Here is a 20,000-nt window from a genome sequence, read left to right as displayed (position 1 = left end):
GCCTATACCCGCATCGCCGGGCCCGTACCCGCACCGCCGGGCCCGTACCCGCACCGCCGCGCCCCTACCCGCACCGCCGCGCCTTTACCCGCACCGCCGCGCCTTTACCCGCACCGCCGCGCCCCTACCCGCACTGCCGCGCCTTTACCCGCACTGCGACGCCTATACCCGCACTGCCGCGCCTTTACCCGCACTGCCGCGCCTATACCCGCACTGCCGCGCCTTTACCCGCACTGCCGCGCCTTTACCCGTACTGCCGCGCCTTTACCCGCACAGCCGCGCCCCTACCCGCACTGCCGCGCCCCTACCCGCACTGCCGCGCCTTTACCCGCACAGCCGCGCCTTTACCCGCACAGCCGCGCCCCTACCCGCACTGCCGCGCCTTTACCCGCACTGCCGCGCCTTTACCCGTACTGCCACGCCTATACCCGCACTGCCGCGCCCCTACCCGCACTGCCGCGCCCCTACCCGCACTGCCGCGCCTTTACCCGCACTGCCGCGCCCCTACCCGCACTGCGACGCCCCTACCCGCACAGCCGCGCCTTTACCCGCACAGCCGCGCCTTTACCCGCACAGCCGCGCCTTTACCCGCACAGCCGCGCCCCTACCCGCACTGCCGCGCCTTTACCCGTACTGCCGCGCCCCTCCCCGCACTGCCGCGCCTTTACCCGCACAGCCGCGCCTTTACCCGCACAGCTGCGCCCCTACCCGCACTGCTGCGCCTTTACCCGCACTGCCGCGCCTTTACCCGTACTGCCACGCCCCTACCCGCACTGCCGCGCCTTTACCCGTACTGCCACGCCCCTACCCGCACTGCCGCGCCCCTACCCGCACTGCCGCGCCCCTACCCGCACTGCCGCGCCTTTACCCGTACTGCCACGCCTATACCCGCACCGCCGCGCCTATACCCGCACCGCCGCGCCTATACCCGCACAGCCGCGCCCCTACCCGCACTGCCGCGCCTTTACCCGTACTGCCACGCCCCTACCCGCACAGCCGCGCCTTTACCCGCACAGCCGCGCCCCTACCCGCACTGCCGCGCCTTTACCCGCACTGCCGCGCCTTTAACCGTACTGCCACGCCCCTACCCGCACTGCCGCGCCTTTACCCGTACTGCCACGCCCCTACCCGCACCGCCGCGCCCCTACCCGCACTGCCGCGCCTTTACCCGTACTGCCGCGCCTATACCCGCACCGCCGCGCCTATACCCGCACCGCCGCGCCTTTACCCGCACCGCCGCGCCTATACCCGCACCGCCGCGCCTTTACCCGCACTGCCGCGCCTTTACCCGTACTGCCGCGCCTTTACCCGTACTGCCGCGCCTATACCCGCACTGCCGCGCCTTTACCCGCACTGCCGCGCCTTTACCCGCACTGCCGCGCCCCTACCCGCACTGCCGCGCCTTTACCCGCACTGCGACGCCCCTACCCGCACTGCCACGCCCTTACCCGCACTGCCACGCCTTTACCCGCACAGCCGCGCCCCTACCCGCACTGCCGCGCCCGTACCCGCACTGCCACGCCTTTACCCACACAGCCGCGCCCCTACCCGCACTGCCACGCCTATACCCGCACTGCCGCGCCTATACCCGCACTGCCGCGCCTTTACCCGCACTGCCGCGCCTTTACCCGCACAGCCGCGCCTATACCCGCACTGCCGCGCCTTTACCCGCACAGCCGCGCCTTTACCCGCACTGCCGCGCCTTTACCCGCACAGCCGCGCCTATACCCGCACTGCCGCGCCTTTACCCGCACTGCCGCGCCTATACCCGCACTGCCGCGCCTTTACCCGCACTGCCGCGCCTTTACCCGCACAGCCGCGCCTATACCCGCACTGCCGCGCCTTTACCCGCACAGCCGCGCCTTTACCCGCACTGCCGCGCCTTTACCCGCACAGCCGCGCCTATACCCGCACTGCCGCGCCTTTACCCGCACTGCCACGCCTTTACCCGCACAGCCGCGCCTTTACCCGCACTGCCGCGCCTTTACCCGTACTGCCACGCCCCTTCCCGCACTGCCGCGCCTTTACCCGCACTGCGACGCCCCTACCCGCACTGCCACGCCCTTACCCGCACAGCCGTGCCTTTACCCGCACAGCCGCGCCTTTACCCGCACTGCCGCGCCTTTACCCGTACTGCCACGCCCCTTCCCGCACTGCCGCGCCTTTACCCGCACTGCGACGCCCCTACCCGCACTGCCACGCCCTTACCCGCACAGCCGTGCCTTTATCCGCACAGCCGCGCCTTTACCCGTACTGCCACGCCTATACCCGCACTGCCGCGCCTTTACCTGCACTGCCGCGCCCCTACCCGCACTGCCGCGCCTTTACCCGTACCGCCGCGCCTTTACCCGCACCGCCACGCCTTTACCCGCACCGCCGCGCCTATACCCGCACCGCCACGCCTATACCCGCACCGCCACGCCTTTACCCGCACTGCCGCGCCTTTACCCGCACTGCCACGCCTTTACTTCACTGCCCAAATCCAGAAAAGCAAAATAATGATTTTTCTCCTGCCTGGCTGCTTACCTTCCCTCCGCCGATCCCCATGCCACAGTTATTGAGTCGCAGTTCCTGCAGCGTGTGGCAGGCGGCGCTCTTGAGTAGCTTCTCGATCCCTCTCACTCCGTCCGGACCAAACGCGTTATCGCTAAGGTCCAGAACCCTGAGCTTCGCCCCGGCCATCATCAGCGCATCGCCCAGAGAGTTCTGACCCACACAGAGGAACACGGAGGAAAAGAGACCAGATCATTATGGAACACATGCTCACTCGTGATGCCGTTACCATGACGACAGAGCACTGCGTGACTGACGTAGGTATGAATCCATTTCAGAGACAGGCAGACCAGAGAGAGAAACACATTAATACAGAAATAACTCCTTTAACCTTAACTCTAATCTCACCCACTAAACAATGACTCCAGACTGATCTCAGGTCAGTGATAGTAATGTGATGTACTATAGGGAAGTCTTACCAGAGCAGGAGGGATCTCAGAGCGCAGACGACCAGTAAACATGTCACTCCAGTAACAGCACTGAGAGAAAAAGCAGTAAACATGTCACTCCTGTAACAGCACTGAGAGATAAAGCAGTAAACATGTCACTCCTGTAACAGCACTGAGAGATAAAGCAGTAAACATGTCACTCCTGTAACAGCACTGAGAGAAAAAGCAGTAAACATGTCACTCCTGTAACAGCACTGAGAGATAAAGCAGTAAACATGTCACTCCTGTAACAGCACTGAGGGATAAAGCAGTAAACATGTCACTCCTGTAACAGCACTGAGAGAAAAAGCAGTAAACATGTCACTCCTGTAACAGCACTGAGAGATAAAGCGGTAAACATGTCACTCCTGTAACAGCACTGAGAGATAAAGCAGTAAACATGTCACTCCTGTAACAGCACTGAGAGAAAAAGCAGTAAACATGTCACTCCTGTAACAGCACTGAGGGATAAAGCAGTAAACATGTCACTCCTGTAACAGCACTGAGAGAAAAAGCAGTAAACATGTCACTCCAGTAACAGCACTGAGAGAAAAAGCAGTAAACATGTCACTCCAGTAACAGCACCGAGAGATAAAGCAGTAAACATGTCACTCCTGTAACAGCACTGAGAGAAAATAAACACAGTCACGTGTTTATCTCACAACACTCACAACAAGAGAGAAACCCGATCATTTCATTCACATTCGTTAATTACTAATGGTATGTGTATTCGTCCTGAACAGTCACGGTACGGACATGACGGTTCGGTGCATGCAGTTGTACGGACAATACGCGTTGGCCTATATGCAAAGACTGATGAATATAACGCGGAATCAGATTTCACAATTTCACTCTCTCACGGTTGGTTTGTTCCCATCTCTCTCTGAGATTTAGGATCTGATTGCGGTGCAAACATAGGACGACATAACTTTTCACGGACCTTATGTCCTTCTTTACCGGTACATTGTAGTAAGAAGTAAACTGTATTTCTTAATGAATAATAGATGGCAATGTTGGTTGTCAACAGCCTTCGATTAGCTACACGCTGCTGTAGGCGGCCACGTACAGTTGTGATGTCACAAACACACAGGATTCAGAACCGGCTGTAGAAAGGCTTGTTTTCTTCACATAGATCATACGTCTGCAGGAGGAGAACGCACGTTTTCATACTTTGACAATGTTTCCATAGCACATTCATCTCAGTGAAGTCAAAAGGGCAAGGAAAATCGTGATTTCCATTCTATGGCACCTTTAATGCACTACAGGCTGTACCAGCTACCTCAGGGGGGACTATGTGACACTAGGTGGAACAAACTGTAACTTCCACTACTGTCTGTTCAATATAAGTGAAAGAAATCTAGGCCTCACGCATTTGAGGGGTTTTGTTGCTTTTTTTCCTGTTGTACCGAACTCGTACCGAACCGTGATGTCCATGCAGTGGTGTGAACCAAACCGTGACACCCCTTTTAATTCCTCAGTCCAAAAAAACACCACAAACACACCTGACACACACCACAAACACACACCTGACACACACCACAAACACACCTGACACACACCACAAACACACACCACAAACACCACAAACACACACCACAAACACACCGGACACACACCACAAACACACCGGACACACACCACAAACACACCTGACACACACCACAAACACACACCAGACACACACCACAAACACACACCACAAACACACCGGACACACAGGAAAACACCATAAACACACCAAAGGCAGAGTCAAATCCCTGTCCACTGAGAGTCAAAGCAGAGTCAAATCCCTGTCCACTGAGAGTCAAAGCAGAGTCAAATCCCTGTCCACTGAGAGTCAAATCCCTGTCCACGGAGAGTCAAAGCAGAGTCAAATCTGAGTACCTGGAAGTCATTCTTGTCCTCCAGGGCTTTGGCGATGGCCTGAGCTGCCTCTACACCAACTGTGTTTCCCTCCAGCCTCAGAGCCCGAAGACCCTGGAACTCCCGAATGTCTCTCACTATCCCCTCAACTAAGAGAGAGACAGAGAGAGAGAGAGAGACAGAGAGAGAGAGAGAGGTTTAATGTCATTTTAAAATATTCTTTGTGGTATCAACTTAAATTGCACTACACTCCTGTGTGTGATAAAACAGACAGTGTGAACCCACTGAAGGCGTGTGTGATAAAACAGACAGTGAGAACCCACTGACCACGTGTGGTAAAACAGACAGTGTGAACCCACTGACCGCGTGTGTGATAAAACAGACAGTGTGAACCCACTGACCGCGTGTGGTAAAACAGACAGTGTGAACCCACTGACCGCGTGTGGTAAAACAGACAGTGTGAACCCACTGACCGCGTGTGTGATAAAACAGACAGTGTGAACCCACTGACCGCGTGTGGTAAAACAGACAGTGTGAACCCACTGTGTGATAAAACAGACAGTGTGAACCCACTGACCGCGTGTGTGATAAAACAGACAGTGTGAACCCACTGACCGTGTGTGATAAAACAGACAGTGAGAACCCACTGACCGTGTGTGGTAAAACAGACAGTGTGAACCCACTGTGTGATAAAACAGACAGTGTGAACCCACTGACCGCGTGTGTGATAAAACAGACAGTGTGAACCCACTGACCGTGTGTGATAAAACAGACAGTGAGAACCCACTGACCATGTGTGTGATAAAACAGACAGTGTGAACCCACTGACCGTGTGTGATAAAACAGACAGTGTGAACCCACTGACCGTGTGTGTGATAAAACAGACAGTGTGAACCCACTGACCGTGTGTGGTAAAACAGACAGTGTGAACCCACTGACCGCGTGTGTGATAAAACAGACAGTGTGAACCCACTGACCGTGTGTGATAAAACAGACAGTGAGAACCCACTGACCGTGTGTGTGATAAAACAGACAGTGTGAACCCACTGACCGTGTGTGATAAAACAGACAGTGTGAACCCACTGACCATGTGTGTGATAAAACAGACAGTGTGAACCCACTGACCGTGTGTGGTAAAACAGACAGTGTGAACCCACTGTGTGATAAAACAGACAGTGTGAACCCACTGACCGCGTGTGTGATAAAACAGACAGTGTGAACCCACTGACCGTGTGTGATAAAACAGACAGTGTGAACCCACTGACCGTGCGTGTGATAAAACAGACAGTGCGAACCCACTGACCGTGCGTGTGATAAAACAGACAGTGCGAACCCACTGACCGTGCGTGTGATAAAACAGACAGTGCGAACCCACTGACCGTGCGTGTGATAAAACAGACAGTGTGAACCCACTGACCGTGCGTGTGATAAAACAGACAGTGCGAACCCACTGACCGTGCGTGTGATAAAACAGACAGTGCGAACCCACTGACCGTGTGTGTGATAAAACAGACAGTGTCTTGCCGGCCCTGCTGTCAGCTCTCGGCCAGAGACTGGGTTTTACCTGGCGAGCAGGTGTATGACACTACACTGAGGACGGCTACAATGAAACCCACCAGGACTCTGGCCACATGGGATTTGCATACCCCTGGTTCTGAACATGGTTTGTCCACAGGCATAGTTATTTGTTTTTTGGTCATCTTTCTACCAGGCTGCGTCACCAAATCTTTCAGTCAACAAATATTTAAATGATCTAATCCAAACATGCGGGACATACCGACCCGAGGGACATCATCACTAATAACCGTAACCGGAGAGCACTCTGTCTTTAAAAAGCTGGAGTGGTTCATCCATCAGACAGACGTATCAAAGCATCACATATTCACACATTAACTTAAGGAAACTCACACAGGGTCAGGCACCAGGCAGTTGATACCAGTCAGTTAAACCAGTTAAAGAGGCCTGAATTACTAAAAGCCCGATTGTCTCATTCACTAAACCAACTTAACTCTGTGACCTCAATCTCACTGTAAACAAGACTCTAAATTACTGACTACCAGGTCTTACTACACACTTACATCAGCGTGAAGATCAGTCACACTAATAAACACAGGACACAAAGGATTCCGTGTCATAATCAGTAAATATGCTCATTTTAAACAGACTAATTACAGCAATTAGCTAAATGACATTACTGAGGATGTGTGTGCGTGTGTGTGTTTGTGAGAGTCCCACTCACCTGACTGAGCGTTGTCCAATTTCAGCCCCTGTCCCTTGTAACTCAGCTCCCCCTCCGCTACCTGGGTCTTGGCCAGGGACTCGGCCAATTTCGCTACTTCATCCGACGCCATCCGAACACCTGCAGAACCGCGCGCACAAACATCCAGGTCATCTCAAGTCATCCACACGCTCAGCACTTTTTTTGTGGTCTCTCTCACGAATAATGTTTTCATTCATGTCAGTCTATCACCGTCTCAAGTCCTGTATGTCATTCATGCCTCTATGTTTTGCTGGAATGAAGCGAGGTGTAAATGTGATTGCGAGTTAAAGAAAATAAAGTTTGTGACATCACATTTTTAAAACGAACATGACAGCTCGTGTGAGATTGCTGGCTCGATTAAAGTGAATCGTTAGACATCATATACATTAAAGAGTAAGATTATTTCTCTGACTGACGAAAAAGGATTTTTTTCTTTCCTTATGTAGTAAACGCAGAGAGAGAATAGCGACTGAACTGCATGTACTGAAATGCATGTAAATTGAACAGAGACAATTGTACCATGTCGTACTGCAATACATTCATTAAACTCGGAATACCAAACTGAGCGCCTGTTAACACGCCACTCTCCCGTCTGTCGCGGTAACACACAGCTCAGAGAAATAGGAGTTGATTCAGTTCATTTTATTTGAGGTGCCGACGGTCGATTACTGCTGACTAGACAAATTCTGCTCAATAAACTGTACAGGCTGTCTTGGGCTCAACGCTGATGTCTTTAGGTGGTTGAATAGTACACGGCTTGGCCAAACAAATTTTACTTTTTCCGGGATTTTCCTATTTTAACTCCTACATCTGAACGCCCTATCGTAATTTTAACAGAATGTGGCTATCATGGCAACGTATGGAGCCACCTGAAACACGCGCGCTGTGTTCCGGAGATGTTAGCCAGCGAGCTAAACTCTTGCGCTCAACTAACAGTTACCAAACACGCGTTTTTGGTGCATTCATATACAAGACTTCTGAAATGTGATGAGACAAACAGATTAACTTACCTGGTGTGAGAGAAAGCGTTGTGGCCTGGAGAGAATTCTATAGCATTAAGGACACCAAAACAACGCTCTAGTCCCGCTTCTGATAATGACGTTTTCGACAGGGTTGAAAGGGCGATCCTTCGCGTATTGGTTCACGGGAAATGTAGTTTTAAGTGTAGAAATAGAATAGTTTCGATTTCTTTTAACTGCGAGCGGAAAGGCAAAAGAGGGTTTAATGTATGCACGTATTCTCTGCACAAATTGATATTTATAAGTTCTAAAATTATAGTTAATAGCACCGTTGATGTTTTTGAGTTGATGTAAATTATGTACTTCTTTCAAATCATCCGTGGTGTTTTACAGGCGATTAAAACATAAAGTAAAAGGACGTAGTTATTCAACCCTAACCGCGATTATTCGTTATTTTAAAGGGGAAAGGCGTGCAAAGATGCAAAAGTACCTGTCGAACTGATATTACTGGGAGTAAAACCCTAAAATTGATGGGGTGTAGGACCCAGTAGCTGGTTAACTGTGCAGTACCACTACAGGAATTGAAGTGAAATTCACATGTTCTGTCCCGATCGGTAAGTTCAACATTCGAGACACCAAAAACAGCCTCGAAATGACCAGTGACAGCAATCACTGCTAAGTTAGGTTTATGCACTGAATATTAAGCAGCATCTCCGTCAGAATCTCATTTAAGGTAAGTGTTAAGTAGCCGCGACAAAAGAAGAACTTCCTATATCTCTTTTATCATGGTCAATACGCCGCCCAAGATTACATTCCACTATTATACGGACTGGTGCTTCATGTGTTCCAGTCCATAAACAACTCGCATGTAATATTAGGCGCACGTCTCATTTCGCATTGAATTTGTTTGAGAGGTTGGCACGTAGTTTCATGAGACTGACTTTGGCTGGCTAATGATGACCGTTTTCCGAGAAAGTTGTTATCTTCTTACGTTCAGATGAGTCAGGAGTCGCTGAACACTGACCTAAGACAGTAAATGGCTCTTCGACAGAACTGTCCAAACGAAAGAGTTTTATGTTCAAACTTTAATTGCTTCTCCTGTAGTTTACAGTGTTTATGCGACCTGTCAGGCGACGTGGTAGTCACTGTCTGTTAGTAAAACTGGCTGTTGGTGGCGATAATCAAAATACTGAACAAATTACGACTGTTTTAACTTAAACTTTTTTGCCACACGATCTGTTGACACAACTGTTTTCAAACCAGGCTGATGGTGTACCTGTTGAAAATCGATGTGCAGGGATGGATTTTGAACGTCGGAAACGCAAAGAGGAGATTGAGAGAGCTCTGAAATTTATACAGTAAGATTAGCTTCGTTGTTTGGTGAACATTTTCTGACCATATTATTAAAGACTGTATCGGTTTTGGTCACTGGCACGGTGGTATAACTGTGTATTAATCACAGTTCACTGTCTGACCTGTTGCATAATGCACGTGAAACGTCTCCCTGACTGACGTGGGTTTTTTTATTTTTGTTTTGTACTCAAGGTCGTCATTGCCTTACCCAGATCCTGAAGGCTATGAGGTAAGACATCTGAAATGTTTTGTCTGTAACTTGTGTGCGTGTGTGTGTTCATAACTGGCAGTGATCTATATCCTCTTTGGTGTTAGTGTTTTGACTGTAGTTGACTGCTGTTCTAAGTGTGTATATGGTTACAGGTTTTACATTGTGGGTGAGTAGAACACTGAAATGAAAATGTCTCAGTGGGGTACAGGCTGTGACCTACAGTTACAAACCTGTGTAGGGATTTATTCACTGGGCTTTCATTCATTTTATTGATATATTTCTGATACGCACACATCTCTCTCTCTCACTCACTCCTTCGTGTGTCTCACTCATGCACTCACACGCACGCACGCACACACACACACACACACACACACACACACACACACACACACACACACTCTCACACACACTCTCTCACACACACGCACGCATGCACACGAACACGCACACACACACACTCTCGCACACACACACACTCTCTCACACACACACATGCACACACGCACACACACGCATGCACACACACACTCTTGCGCACACGCACATACATATACATGCATGCACACACATGCGCGCGTGCACACACACACTCACACACACACACTCTCTCACACACACACACTCTCTCACACACACATACTCTCTCACACACACACACTCACACACACACACACTCTCACACACACACACACTCACACACACACACTCTCACACACACACACTCACACTCTACTCTCCCTGTCTCCTCTAATGCTTCTCCTGCTTCCTCTCCTTAAATCCAGTCACACTTGTAAAATCATAAACCAACCAAAGCACAGATGTGAGACACTGTGGGCCGTGACCCCGGGGGTCAGGCCGCGAAGACTTCTCTTCCATATAAGATTGTGGGTGGAGCCAGTATCTCCTCAGCCCGCTTCAGACAGACGGCACTTTGACCAGATCTCCTGGTTCTTTGATCAAGTCATGCTTTGACCCGTTGACCTTTGGTGATGTCATGTATTTGAGTGTGTTTTTAAACTGTCTGTAAGCCGTTGCCTTGACGACGCTCTTGATAGATGCTGCTGTGGAAACTGGTTCATGGTGTTACTGGCCTGTCTGCCTGTTTGCTGTGTTACTGACTCTAACTGTGGCTGTCTGATCATTCTCTCTACTCCTCCAGGCTTTCCTGGCTCAGCTGGTGTGCAACCTCTTGGATGAGGGGAACACAGCATTTTGGGAGAGGGACTGGACTCTAGCGAGGATGCACTTTAGCGAGGGGGTTAGCGTAGCGTGCTACGCCCAGGCGGAGGGGGTGACCCTGCCCCCCGCCCTCCTGGAGAGTCTGTATGTTAACCGCGCAGCCACACACCACAGCATGGTGAGCATGGCCCCGAGAGAGCAGATCTAGTGGCATGCGGATGGGTCTTTAATGCAGACTGTCAGCCTATCCGCTCAGCCTGTGGATCAGGGAATCTCTTAGATGCAGCTCTGCCCGTCCAGGTTCTGGACGATAATAGTGAATTCTGTGACTGCTTTACTCTGCTGACTTTGTTTGGCACTCTTAGTCCTGTTTAACTGTTAGAGGACAGAGTGGCAATGTTACTGTTCAATATCATGTGCAATATTTACTATTTATTACTTTTCAGTATCACTGCCAATGCGATTGTTAATATCATGTACGATATCATTTTTCTACTTTCTATTGTAGTGTACCTATTTTTACTAAATTACCTCACTTTTTACTGTTATTCTATTAGGCACTGATCTTATATTCATTACCTCATTTATAACTCTATTGTCTTCTGTTCCTATGGCCTAATTTTAGAGCAACCTCTGGCACAAGAAGTTCTTTTGGGATGAATAAAGTTCTATCGTATCGTATCGTATCGTATCGTATCGCATCGTATCGTATCGCATCGTATCGTATCGTATCGTATCGTATCCTATCTCATGTAGCCCTCTGAACCCACGATACTTGGTTTTTCAGTTATAATATCTGACATTTATCTTGTTTTACTATTGGTCTGCTCCTCTAATTCTCCCCCTTTCCCTCTCTCTTTGTGTGTGTTTTTTTCTGTGTGTGTGTGTGTGTGTGTGTGAGTGTGTGTGTGCGTGCGTGTGTGTGTGTGCGTTTTTTCTTCTGTGTGTGTGTGTGTGTCAGGGTGATTACGTGGGCTGTGTGAGAGACTGTGACAGTGCTTTGTCTGTGTGTGCGTCCAGTCGTAAGGCTCTGTTCAGAAAGGCAGTGTGTCTGAGAGACCTGGGTCAGCTCAGAGAGGCTTATGACTGCAGTGCTGCTTGTCTCCGCATCTCCCCAGAGGTCAGTGCATCTACAACTCCACTACTACCACTTTACTACAAGCCCACCCTCACTGACAACGCGGTGCAGTCCTACTACACCTCTGCCCTACTCTGTAGTAGTATGAGATGGAGTGGAATTCACTCCAACCCATACCACCACTCATACTACAACCCATACTACACCTCTACAACACCCACTCACACTACCACTTCACTACAGCTCTACAACACCCACTCTCACTACCAAACTACTACAGCTCTACAACACCCACTCACACTGCCGCTCTACTACACCTCTACAACACCCACTCTACTACAGCTCTACTACACCTCTACAACACCCACTCACACTACCGCTCTACTACAGCTCTACAACACCCACTCTACTACAGCTCTACAACACCCACTCTCACTACCACTCTACTACACCTCTACAACACCCACTCACACTACCGCTCTACTACACTTCTACAACACCCACTCACACTACACCTCTGCAACACCCGCTCTCACTACCGCTCTACTACACCTCTACAACACCCACTCTACTACACCTCTACAACACCCACTCACACTACCGCTCTACTACACCTCTACAACACCCACTCACACTACCGCTCTACTACAGCTCTACAACACCCACTCACACTACCGCCCTACTACGCCTCTACAACACCCACTCACACTACCACTCTACTACAGCTCTACAACACCCACTCACACTACCACCTTACTACACCTCTACAACACCCACTCACACTACCGCTCTACTACACCTCTACAACACCCACTCACACTACCGCTCTACTACAGCTCTACAACACCCACTCACACTACCGCTCTACTACACCTCTACAACACCCACTCTACTACACCTCTACAACACCCACTCACACTACCGCTCTACTACACCTCTACAACACCCACTCTACTACAGCTCTACAACACCCACTCACACTACCGCTCTACTACAGCTCTACAACACCCACTCTACTACAGCTCTACAACACCCACTCACACTACCGCTCTACTACAGCTCTACAACACCCACTCACACTACCGCTCTACTACACCTCTACAACACTCACTCTCACTACCGCTCTACTACAGCTCTACAACACCCACTCTCACTACCGCTCTACTACACCTCTACAACACTCACTCTCACTACCGCTCTACTACACCTCTACAACACCCACTCACACTACCGCTCTACTACAGCTCTACAACACCCACTCACACTACCGCTCTACTACACCTCTACAACACCCACTCTACTACAGCTCTACAACACCCACTCACACTACCACTCTACTACAGCTCTACTACACCCACTCACACTACCGCTCTACTACACCTCTACAACACTCACTCTCACTACCGCTCTACTACAGCTCTACAACACCCACTCTCACTACCGCTCTACTACACCTCTACAACACCCACTCACACTACCACTCTACTACAGCTCTACAACACCCACTCTGCTACACCTCTACAACACCCACTCACACTACCACTCTACTACAGCTCTACAACACCCACTCACACTACCGCTCTACTACAGCTCTACAACACCCACTCACACTACCGCCCTACTACACCTCTACAACACCCACTCACACTACCACTCTACTACACCTCTACAACACCCAGTCTACTACAGCTCTACAACACCCACTCACACTACCGCTCTACTACACCTCTACTACACCCACTCACACTACCGCTCTACTACACCTCTACAACACCCACTCTCACTACCGCTCTACTACAGCTCTACAACACCCACTCTCACTACCGCTCTACTACACCTCTACAACACCCACTCACACTACCACTCTACTACAGCTCTACAACACCCACTCACACTACCGCTCTACTACACCTCTACAACACCCACTCTACTACAGCTCTACAACACCCACTCACACTACCGCTCTACTACACCTCTACAACACCCACTCTCACTACCGCTCTACTACACCTCTACAACACCCACTATACTACACCTCTACAACACCCACTCACACTACCGCTCTACTACACCTCTACAACACTCACTCTCACTACCAAACTACTACACCTCTACAACACCCACTCTACTACAGCTCTACAACACCCACTCTCACTACCGCTCTACTACACCTCTACAACACCCACTCACACTACCGCTCTACTACACCTCTACAACACTCACTCTCACTACCGCTCTACTACAGCTCTACAACACCCACTCTCACTACCGCTCTACTACACCTCTACAACACTCACTCTCACTACCACTCTACTACACCTCTACAACACCCACTCACACTACCGCTCTACTACACCTCTACAACACCCACTCTCACTACCACTCTACTACACCTCTACAACACCCACTCACACTACCGCTCTACTACACTTCTACAACACCCACTCTACTACACCTCTACAACACCCACTCACACTACCGCTCTACTACACCTCTACAACACCCACTCACACTACCACTCTACTACAGCTCTACAACACCCACTCTGCTACACCTCTACAACACCCACTCACACTACCACTCTACTACAGCTCTACAACACCCACTCACACTACCGCTCTACTACACCTCTACAACACCCACTCACACTACCGCTCTGCTACACCTCTACTACACCCACTCACACTACCGCTCTACTACAGCTCTACAACACCCACTCTCACTACCGCTCTACTACACCTCTACAACACCCACTCTACTACAGCTCTACAACACCCACTCACACTACCGCTCTACTACACCTCTACAACACCCACTCACACTACCGCTCTACTACACCTCTACAACACCCACTCTACTACACCTCTACAACACCCACTCACACTACCGCTCTACTACAGCTCTACAACACCCACTCACACTACCGCTCTACTACACCTCTACAACACTCACTCTCACTACCACTCTACTACACCTCTACAACACCCACTCACACTACCACTCTACTACAGCTCTACAACACCCAGTCTACTACAGCTCTACAACACCCACTCACACTACCGCTCTACTACACCTCTACTACACCCACTCACACTACCGCTCTACTACAGCTCTACAACACCCACTCTCACTACCGCTCTACTACAGCTCTACAACACCCACTCTTCTGCACCTCTACAACACCCACTCACACTACCACTCTACAACACCTCTACAACACCCACTCTACTACAGCGCTACAACACCCACTCACACTACCGCTCTACTACACCTCTACAACACCCACTCACACTACCACTCTACTACAGCTCTACTACACCCACTCACACTACCGCTCTACTACAGCTCTACAACACCCACTCTCACTACCGCTCTACTACACCTCTACAACACCCACTCACACTACCACTCTACTACAGCTCTACAACACCCAGTCTACTACAGCTCTACAACACCCACTCACACTACCGCTCTACTACACCTCTACTACACCCACTCACACTACCGCTCTACTACAGCTCTACAACACCCACTCTCACTACCGCTCTACTACAGCTCTACAACACCCACTCTCACTACCGCTCTACTACACCTCTACAACACTCACTCTCACTACCACTCTACTACACCTCTACAACACCCACTCACACTACCGCTCTACTACACCTCTACAACACCCACTCACACTACCGCTCTACTACAGCTCTACAACACCCACTCACACTACCGCTCTACTACACCTCTACAACACCCACTCTACTACACCTCTACAACACCCACTCACACTACCGCTCTACTACACCTCTACAACACCCACTCACACTACCGCTCTACTACAGCTCTACAACACCCACTCACACTACCGCTCTACTACACCTCTACAACACCCACTCTACTACAGCTCTACAACACCCACTCACACTACCGCTCTACTACACCTCTACAACACCCACTCACACTACCGCTCTACTACACTTCTACAACACCCACTCACACTACCACTCTACTACAGCTCTACAACATTTAGTGTACCTGCTACTGCTGTGTTTGTAACCAAAATAGGTCATTAGAATTTACCCATAGTCCGCAAGGTTTTATGTTATATTAGACTTTTAGTACGGTGTTGTAGTTGTTGTAGTCAGTGTTTGTGGTGTGTGGCTGTACTAATTCTTTGGATTTCTGTCAGATGTTTCTTTGTCAGAAAACATTTGTTTTTTGCTTGTTTACCCAGATAAACAACTCTTTGCTTATTTGAAGAGCTGTCTGTTTCTTTCAAGCTTTTTATGAGGATAAGAGGATAAAAAAAATTATGTGTTTTGTTTGTTTACCAGGATAAACAAGTGAATGAGTTGGCCCAAGATCTGGCCAGTAAACTCAATCTCAGGAACCGCAAAGCCTACATCAGTCCACAGGTACACACACACACACACACACACACACACACACACACACACACATACAAAGTACACTACCCCAGAGATCAGTGTCCACTGTTCAGTTAGTTCGGCAGTGTAAAGAGTAAAGTGCAAAAGCCATGATCGTGTGGATAAAGCAGACACAGACCACCAGTATTAACCATCCTCTAATCCAGAGACACAGACCACCAGTATTACACATCCTCTAATCCAGAGACATAGACCACCAGTATTAAACATCCTCTAATCCAGAGTCACAGACCACCAGTATTAAACATCCTCTAATCCAGAGACATAGACCACCAGTATTAAACATCCTCTAATCCAGAGTCACAGACCACCAGTATTAAACATCCTCTAATCCAGAGACACAGACCACCAGTATTAAACATCCTCTAATCCAGAGACACAGACCACCAGTATTACACATCCTCTAATCCAGAGACACAGACCACCAGTATTAAACATCATCTAATCCAGAGACACAGACCACCAGTATTAAACATCCTCTAATCCAGAGACAGACCACCAGTATTACACATCCTCTAATCCAGAGACACAGACCACCAGTATTAAACATTATCTAATCCAGAGACAGACCACCAGTATTAAACATCCTCTAATCCAGAGACATAGACCACCAGTATTAAACATTATCTAATCCAGAGACAGACCACCAGTATTAAACATTATCTAATCCAGAGACAGACCACCAGTATTAAACATCCTCTAATCCAGAGACATAGACCACCAGTATTACACATCCTCTAATCCAGAGACAGACCACCAGTATTAAACATCATCTAATCCAGAGACACAGACCACCAGTATTAAACATCCTCTAATCCAGAGACACAGACCACCAGTATTAAACATCATCTAATCCAGAGACACAGACCACCAGTATTAAACATCATTTAATCCAGAGACACAGCATACCGGATATGAGTGGATGTTTATGCAGTAGGGTGTCAGGTGTTAGTCACGGTTGGAGAGCTCTGACTGATTGTATATCTCACATCTGTGTTTGTGTGGGAGGAGCAGAAACCAGGAGCAGAGAGCCATGGGGATCTGTCACCTCCTTTAGAACAGGTGATATTTTTGTTTTTCCTCCCTCATAATTTAATCCTACTGATGGAGAGGCTCTGACATCATTAACTCTCTCTCTCCCCCCCCCTCCTCCCCCCCCCCCCTCTCTCTCTCTCCCTCTCCCTCTCTCTCCCTCTCTCTCTCTCTCTCTCCCTCTCTCTGTCTCTCTCTCTCTCTCTCTGTCTCTCTCTCTCTCTGACAGATTCTGTCCGACGGGTTGGACAGTATGGATAGACTTAGTGATATTTCAGGTAAACATTCTGGTCTTGACTGCCTCTGTTGGTGCGTTCCATTTGAACTTGGAAGTCGGAATTTCCAAGCTCCCAGTCAGAAATTTCAATGGGAACACCTTGTGAAGTCGGAATTTCCTTCTCGGAAAGTCAGAGGAACCTTTCCAACCCAGACTTCAAAATCCAAGATGGCTGTCCCCAATAGTGAAGTAGTGAAAGTTGTTGTAATATACTGTTAATATACTGCACTTCTGTCTTATTTGTGTTTCATTAAATCAGTCAAACACACAGCACTGTCCAACTTCTATCTGTGGACATGTTGCTACGGTGTTTGTATGCACAAATTACCGCGTAATGCGTCGTTATCAACTGGTATTGCTAACAATGGCTAATCTGGCTAAAACATAGTTGTCCGACTTGTTGTCCTGGAACGTGGTCAACTCAGGTGTGAAGTCATAACACTCTGTTTAACTCTCTGTTTAACACTCTGTTTAACTCTCTGTTTAACACTCTGTTTAACTCTCTGTTTAACACTCTGTTTAACACTCTGTTTATTACTCTGTTTAACTCTCTGTTTAACTCTCTGTTTAACCCTCTGTTTAACTCTCTGTTTAACACTCTGTTTAACTCTCTGTTTAACACTCTGTTTAACTCTCTGTTTATTACTCTGTTTAACACTCTGTTTAACTCTTTGTTTAACTCTCTGTTTAACCCTCTGTTTAACTCTCTGTTTAACACTCTGTTTAACTCTCTGTTTAACTCTCTGTTTATTACTCTGTTTAACCCACTGTTTAACACTCTGTTTAACTCTCTGTTTAACACTCTGTTTAACTCTCTGTTTAACTCTCTGTTTAACACTCTGTTTAACTCTCTGTTTAACTCTCTGTTTATTACTCTGTTTAACCCACTGTTTAACACTCTGTTTAACACTCTGTTTAACACTGTGTTTAACTCTCTGTTTAACTCTCTGTTTAACACTCTGTTTAACCCACTGTTTAACTCTCTGTTTATTACTCTGTTTAACCCTGTTTAACTCTCTGTTTAACCCTCTGTTTAACTCTCTGTTTAACTCTCTGTTTAACACTCTGTTTATTACTCTGTTTATTACTCTGTTTAACCCTCTGTTTAACTCTCTGTTTAACTCTCTGTTTAACCCTCTGTTTAACTCTCTGTTTATTACTCTGTTTAACACTCTGTTTATTACTCTGTTTAACCCTCTGTTTAACACTCTGTTTAACTCTCTGTTTAACTCTCTGTTTATTACTCTGTTTAACACTCTGTTTAACTCTCTGTTTAACTCTCTGTTTAACCCTCTGTTTAACACTCTGTTTAACACTCTGTTTAATTCTCTGTTTATTACTCTGTTTAACTCTCTGTTTAACACTCTGTTTAACACTCTGTTTAACCCACTGTTTAACACTCTGTTTAACTCTCTGTTTATTACTCTGTTTATTACTCTGTTTAACACTCTGTTTAACTCTCTGTTTATTACTCTGTTTAACCCTCTGTTTAACACTCTGTTTAACTCTCTGTTTAACACTCTGTTTAACTCTCTGTTTAAATCTCTGTTTAACACTCTGTTTAACTCTCTGTTTATTACTCTGTTTAACTCTCTGTTTAACCCACTGTTTAACTCTCTGTTTATTACTCTGTTTAACACTCTGTTTAACACTCTGTTTAACTCTCTGTTTAACTCTCTGTTTAACACTCTGTTTAACTGTCCTGTGTCCCCCTCCTCTTCGTCCACCCCCCACTCCAGTGCCTCTCTCTCCTCTCCTGATTGCGGAGCCAGTGAGTGACCAGTCAGCGGTGCCTGTTGTGGGTGTGGGTGAGCAGGGCGTGTTGCCCTCTGCGGCAGTGCCAGTGTCGGTGCCCATCTCTGAGCCGCTTACAGACGCCGATCTTGTGGGAGATGAACTGGACAGTCTGTTAGACTGCATGTCCAAGCAACAGCACAGCTCAACGGTCAGTACTGTCTGTCTGTCTGTTAACCTCAGCCCGTTTGTCTGTTAACCTCCACCTGTCAGTCTGTCAACCTCCACCTGTCAGTCTGTTAACCTCCACCTGTCTGTCTGTTAACCTCCACCTGTCTGTCTGTTAACCTCAGCCCATCTGTCTGTTTACCTTTGCCTGTCTGTCTGTTAACCTCCACCTGTCTGTCTGTTACCCCCCACCTGTCAGTCTGTTAACCTCTGCCCGTCTGTCTGTTAACCTCCACCTGTCTGTCTGTTAACCTCAGCCTGTCTGTCTGTTGTGAGTAAGGCCTACAGACTGCTTGTTTCTTGCCTCACAATAACAACATGTTATCAGTGTCGGTCTGGTCAGAGGGACAAAATAAACCTGACTGACGTTCGCCCACAGTGTGGCCTGTCTGTTTAT

At 48.6% G+C, this 20,000-nt stretch overlaps 2 protein-coding genes across 2 annotated transcripts in view; one reads left to right on the top strand and one right to left on the bottom strand.

The window, feature by feature from the left end:
* Window positions 1-8,190, bottom strand: part of rangap1a (RAN GTPase activating protein 1a) — an 18,862-nt gene extending 10,672 nt beyond the window's left edge. Inside the window, exons 1-5 of the mRNA XM_030793568.1 lie at window positions 8,115-8,190; window positions 7,084-7,203; window positions 4,866-4,993; window positions 2,973-3,032; window positions 2,527-2,706 (exon numbers count right to left, since the gene is read on the bottom strand). Coding sequence (XP_030649428.1) covers window positions 2,527-2,706; window positions 2,973-3,032; window positions 4,866-4,993; window positions 7,084-7,195 — 480 coding nt within the window. The 5' untranslated portion in view covers window positions 7,196-7,203; window positions 8,115-8,190. The remainder of the gene's footprint in view (window positions 1-2,526; window positions 2,707-2,972; window positions 3,033-4,865; window positions 4,994-7,083; window positions 7,204-8,114) is intronic.
* A 387-nt stretch (window positions 8,191-8,577) lies between these two features.
* Window positions 8,578-20,000, top strand: part of zc3h7ba (zinc finger CCCH-type containing 7Ba) — a 26,062-nt gene continuing 14,639 nt past the window's right edge. Inside the window, exons 1-9 of the mRNA XM_030794090.1 lie at window positions 8,578-8,677; window positions 9,327-9,421; window positions 9,609-9,645; window positions 10,790-10,987; window positions 11,771-11,929; window positions 16,219-16,299; window positions 17,347-17,394; window positions 17,594-17,642; window positions 19,381-19,586. Of these exons, the coding sequence (XP_030649950.1) occupies window positions 9,363-9,421; window positions 9,609-9,645; window positions 10,790-10,987; window positions 11,771-11,929; window positions 16,219-16,299; window positions 17,347-17,394; window positions 17,594-17,642; window positions 19,381-19,586 (837 nt within the window). The 5' untranslated portion in view covers window positions 8,578-8,677; window positions 9,327-9,362. The remainder of the gene's footprint in view (window positions 8,678-9,326; window positions 9,422-9,608; window positions 9,646-10,789; window positions 10,988-11,770; window positions 11,930-16,218; window positions 16,300-17,346; window positions 17,395-17,593; window positions 17,643-19,380; window positions 19,587-20,000) is intronic.

This window comes from Chanos chanos, chromosome 16 (assembly GCF_902362185.1).
Source record: "Chanos chanos chromosome 16, fChaCha1.1, whole genome shotgun sequence".
NCBI lineage: Eukaryota > Metazoa > Chordata > Actinopteri > Gonorynchiformes > Chanidae > Chanos > Chanos chanos.
The sequence above is the reverse complement of the archived record's forward strand: the minus strand, read 5'-3'. Positions and strand labels throughout refer to the sequence as shown.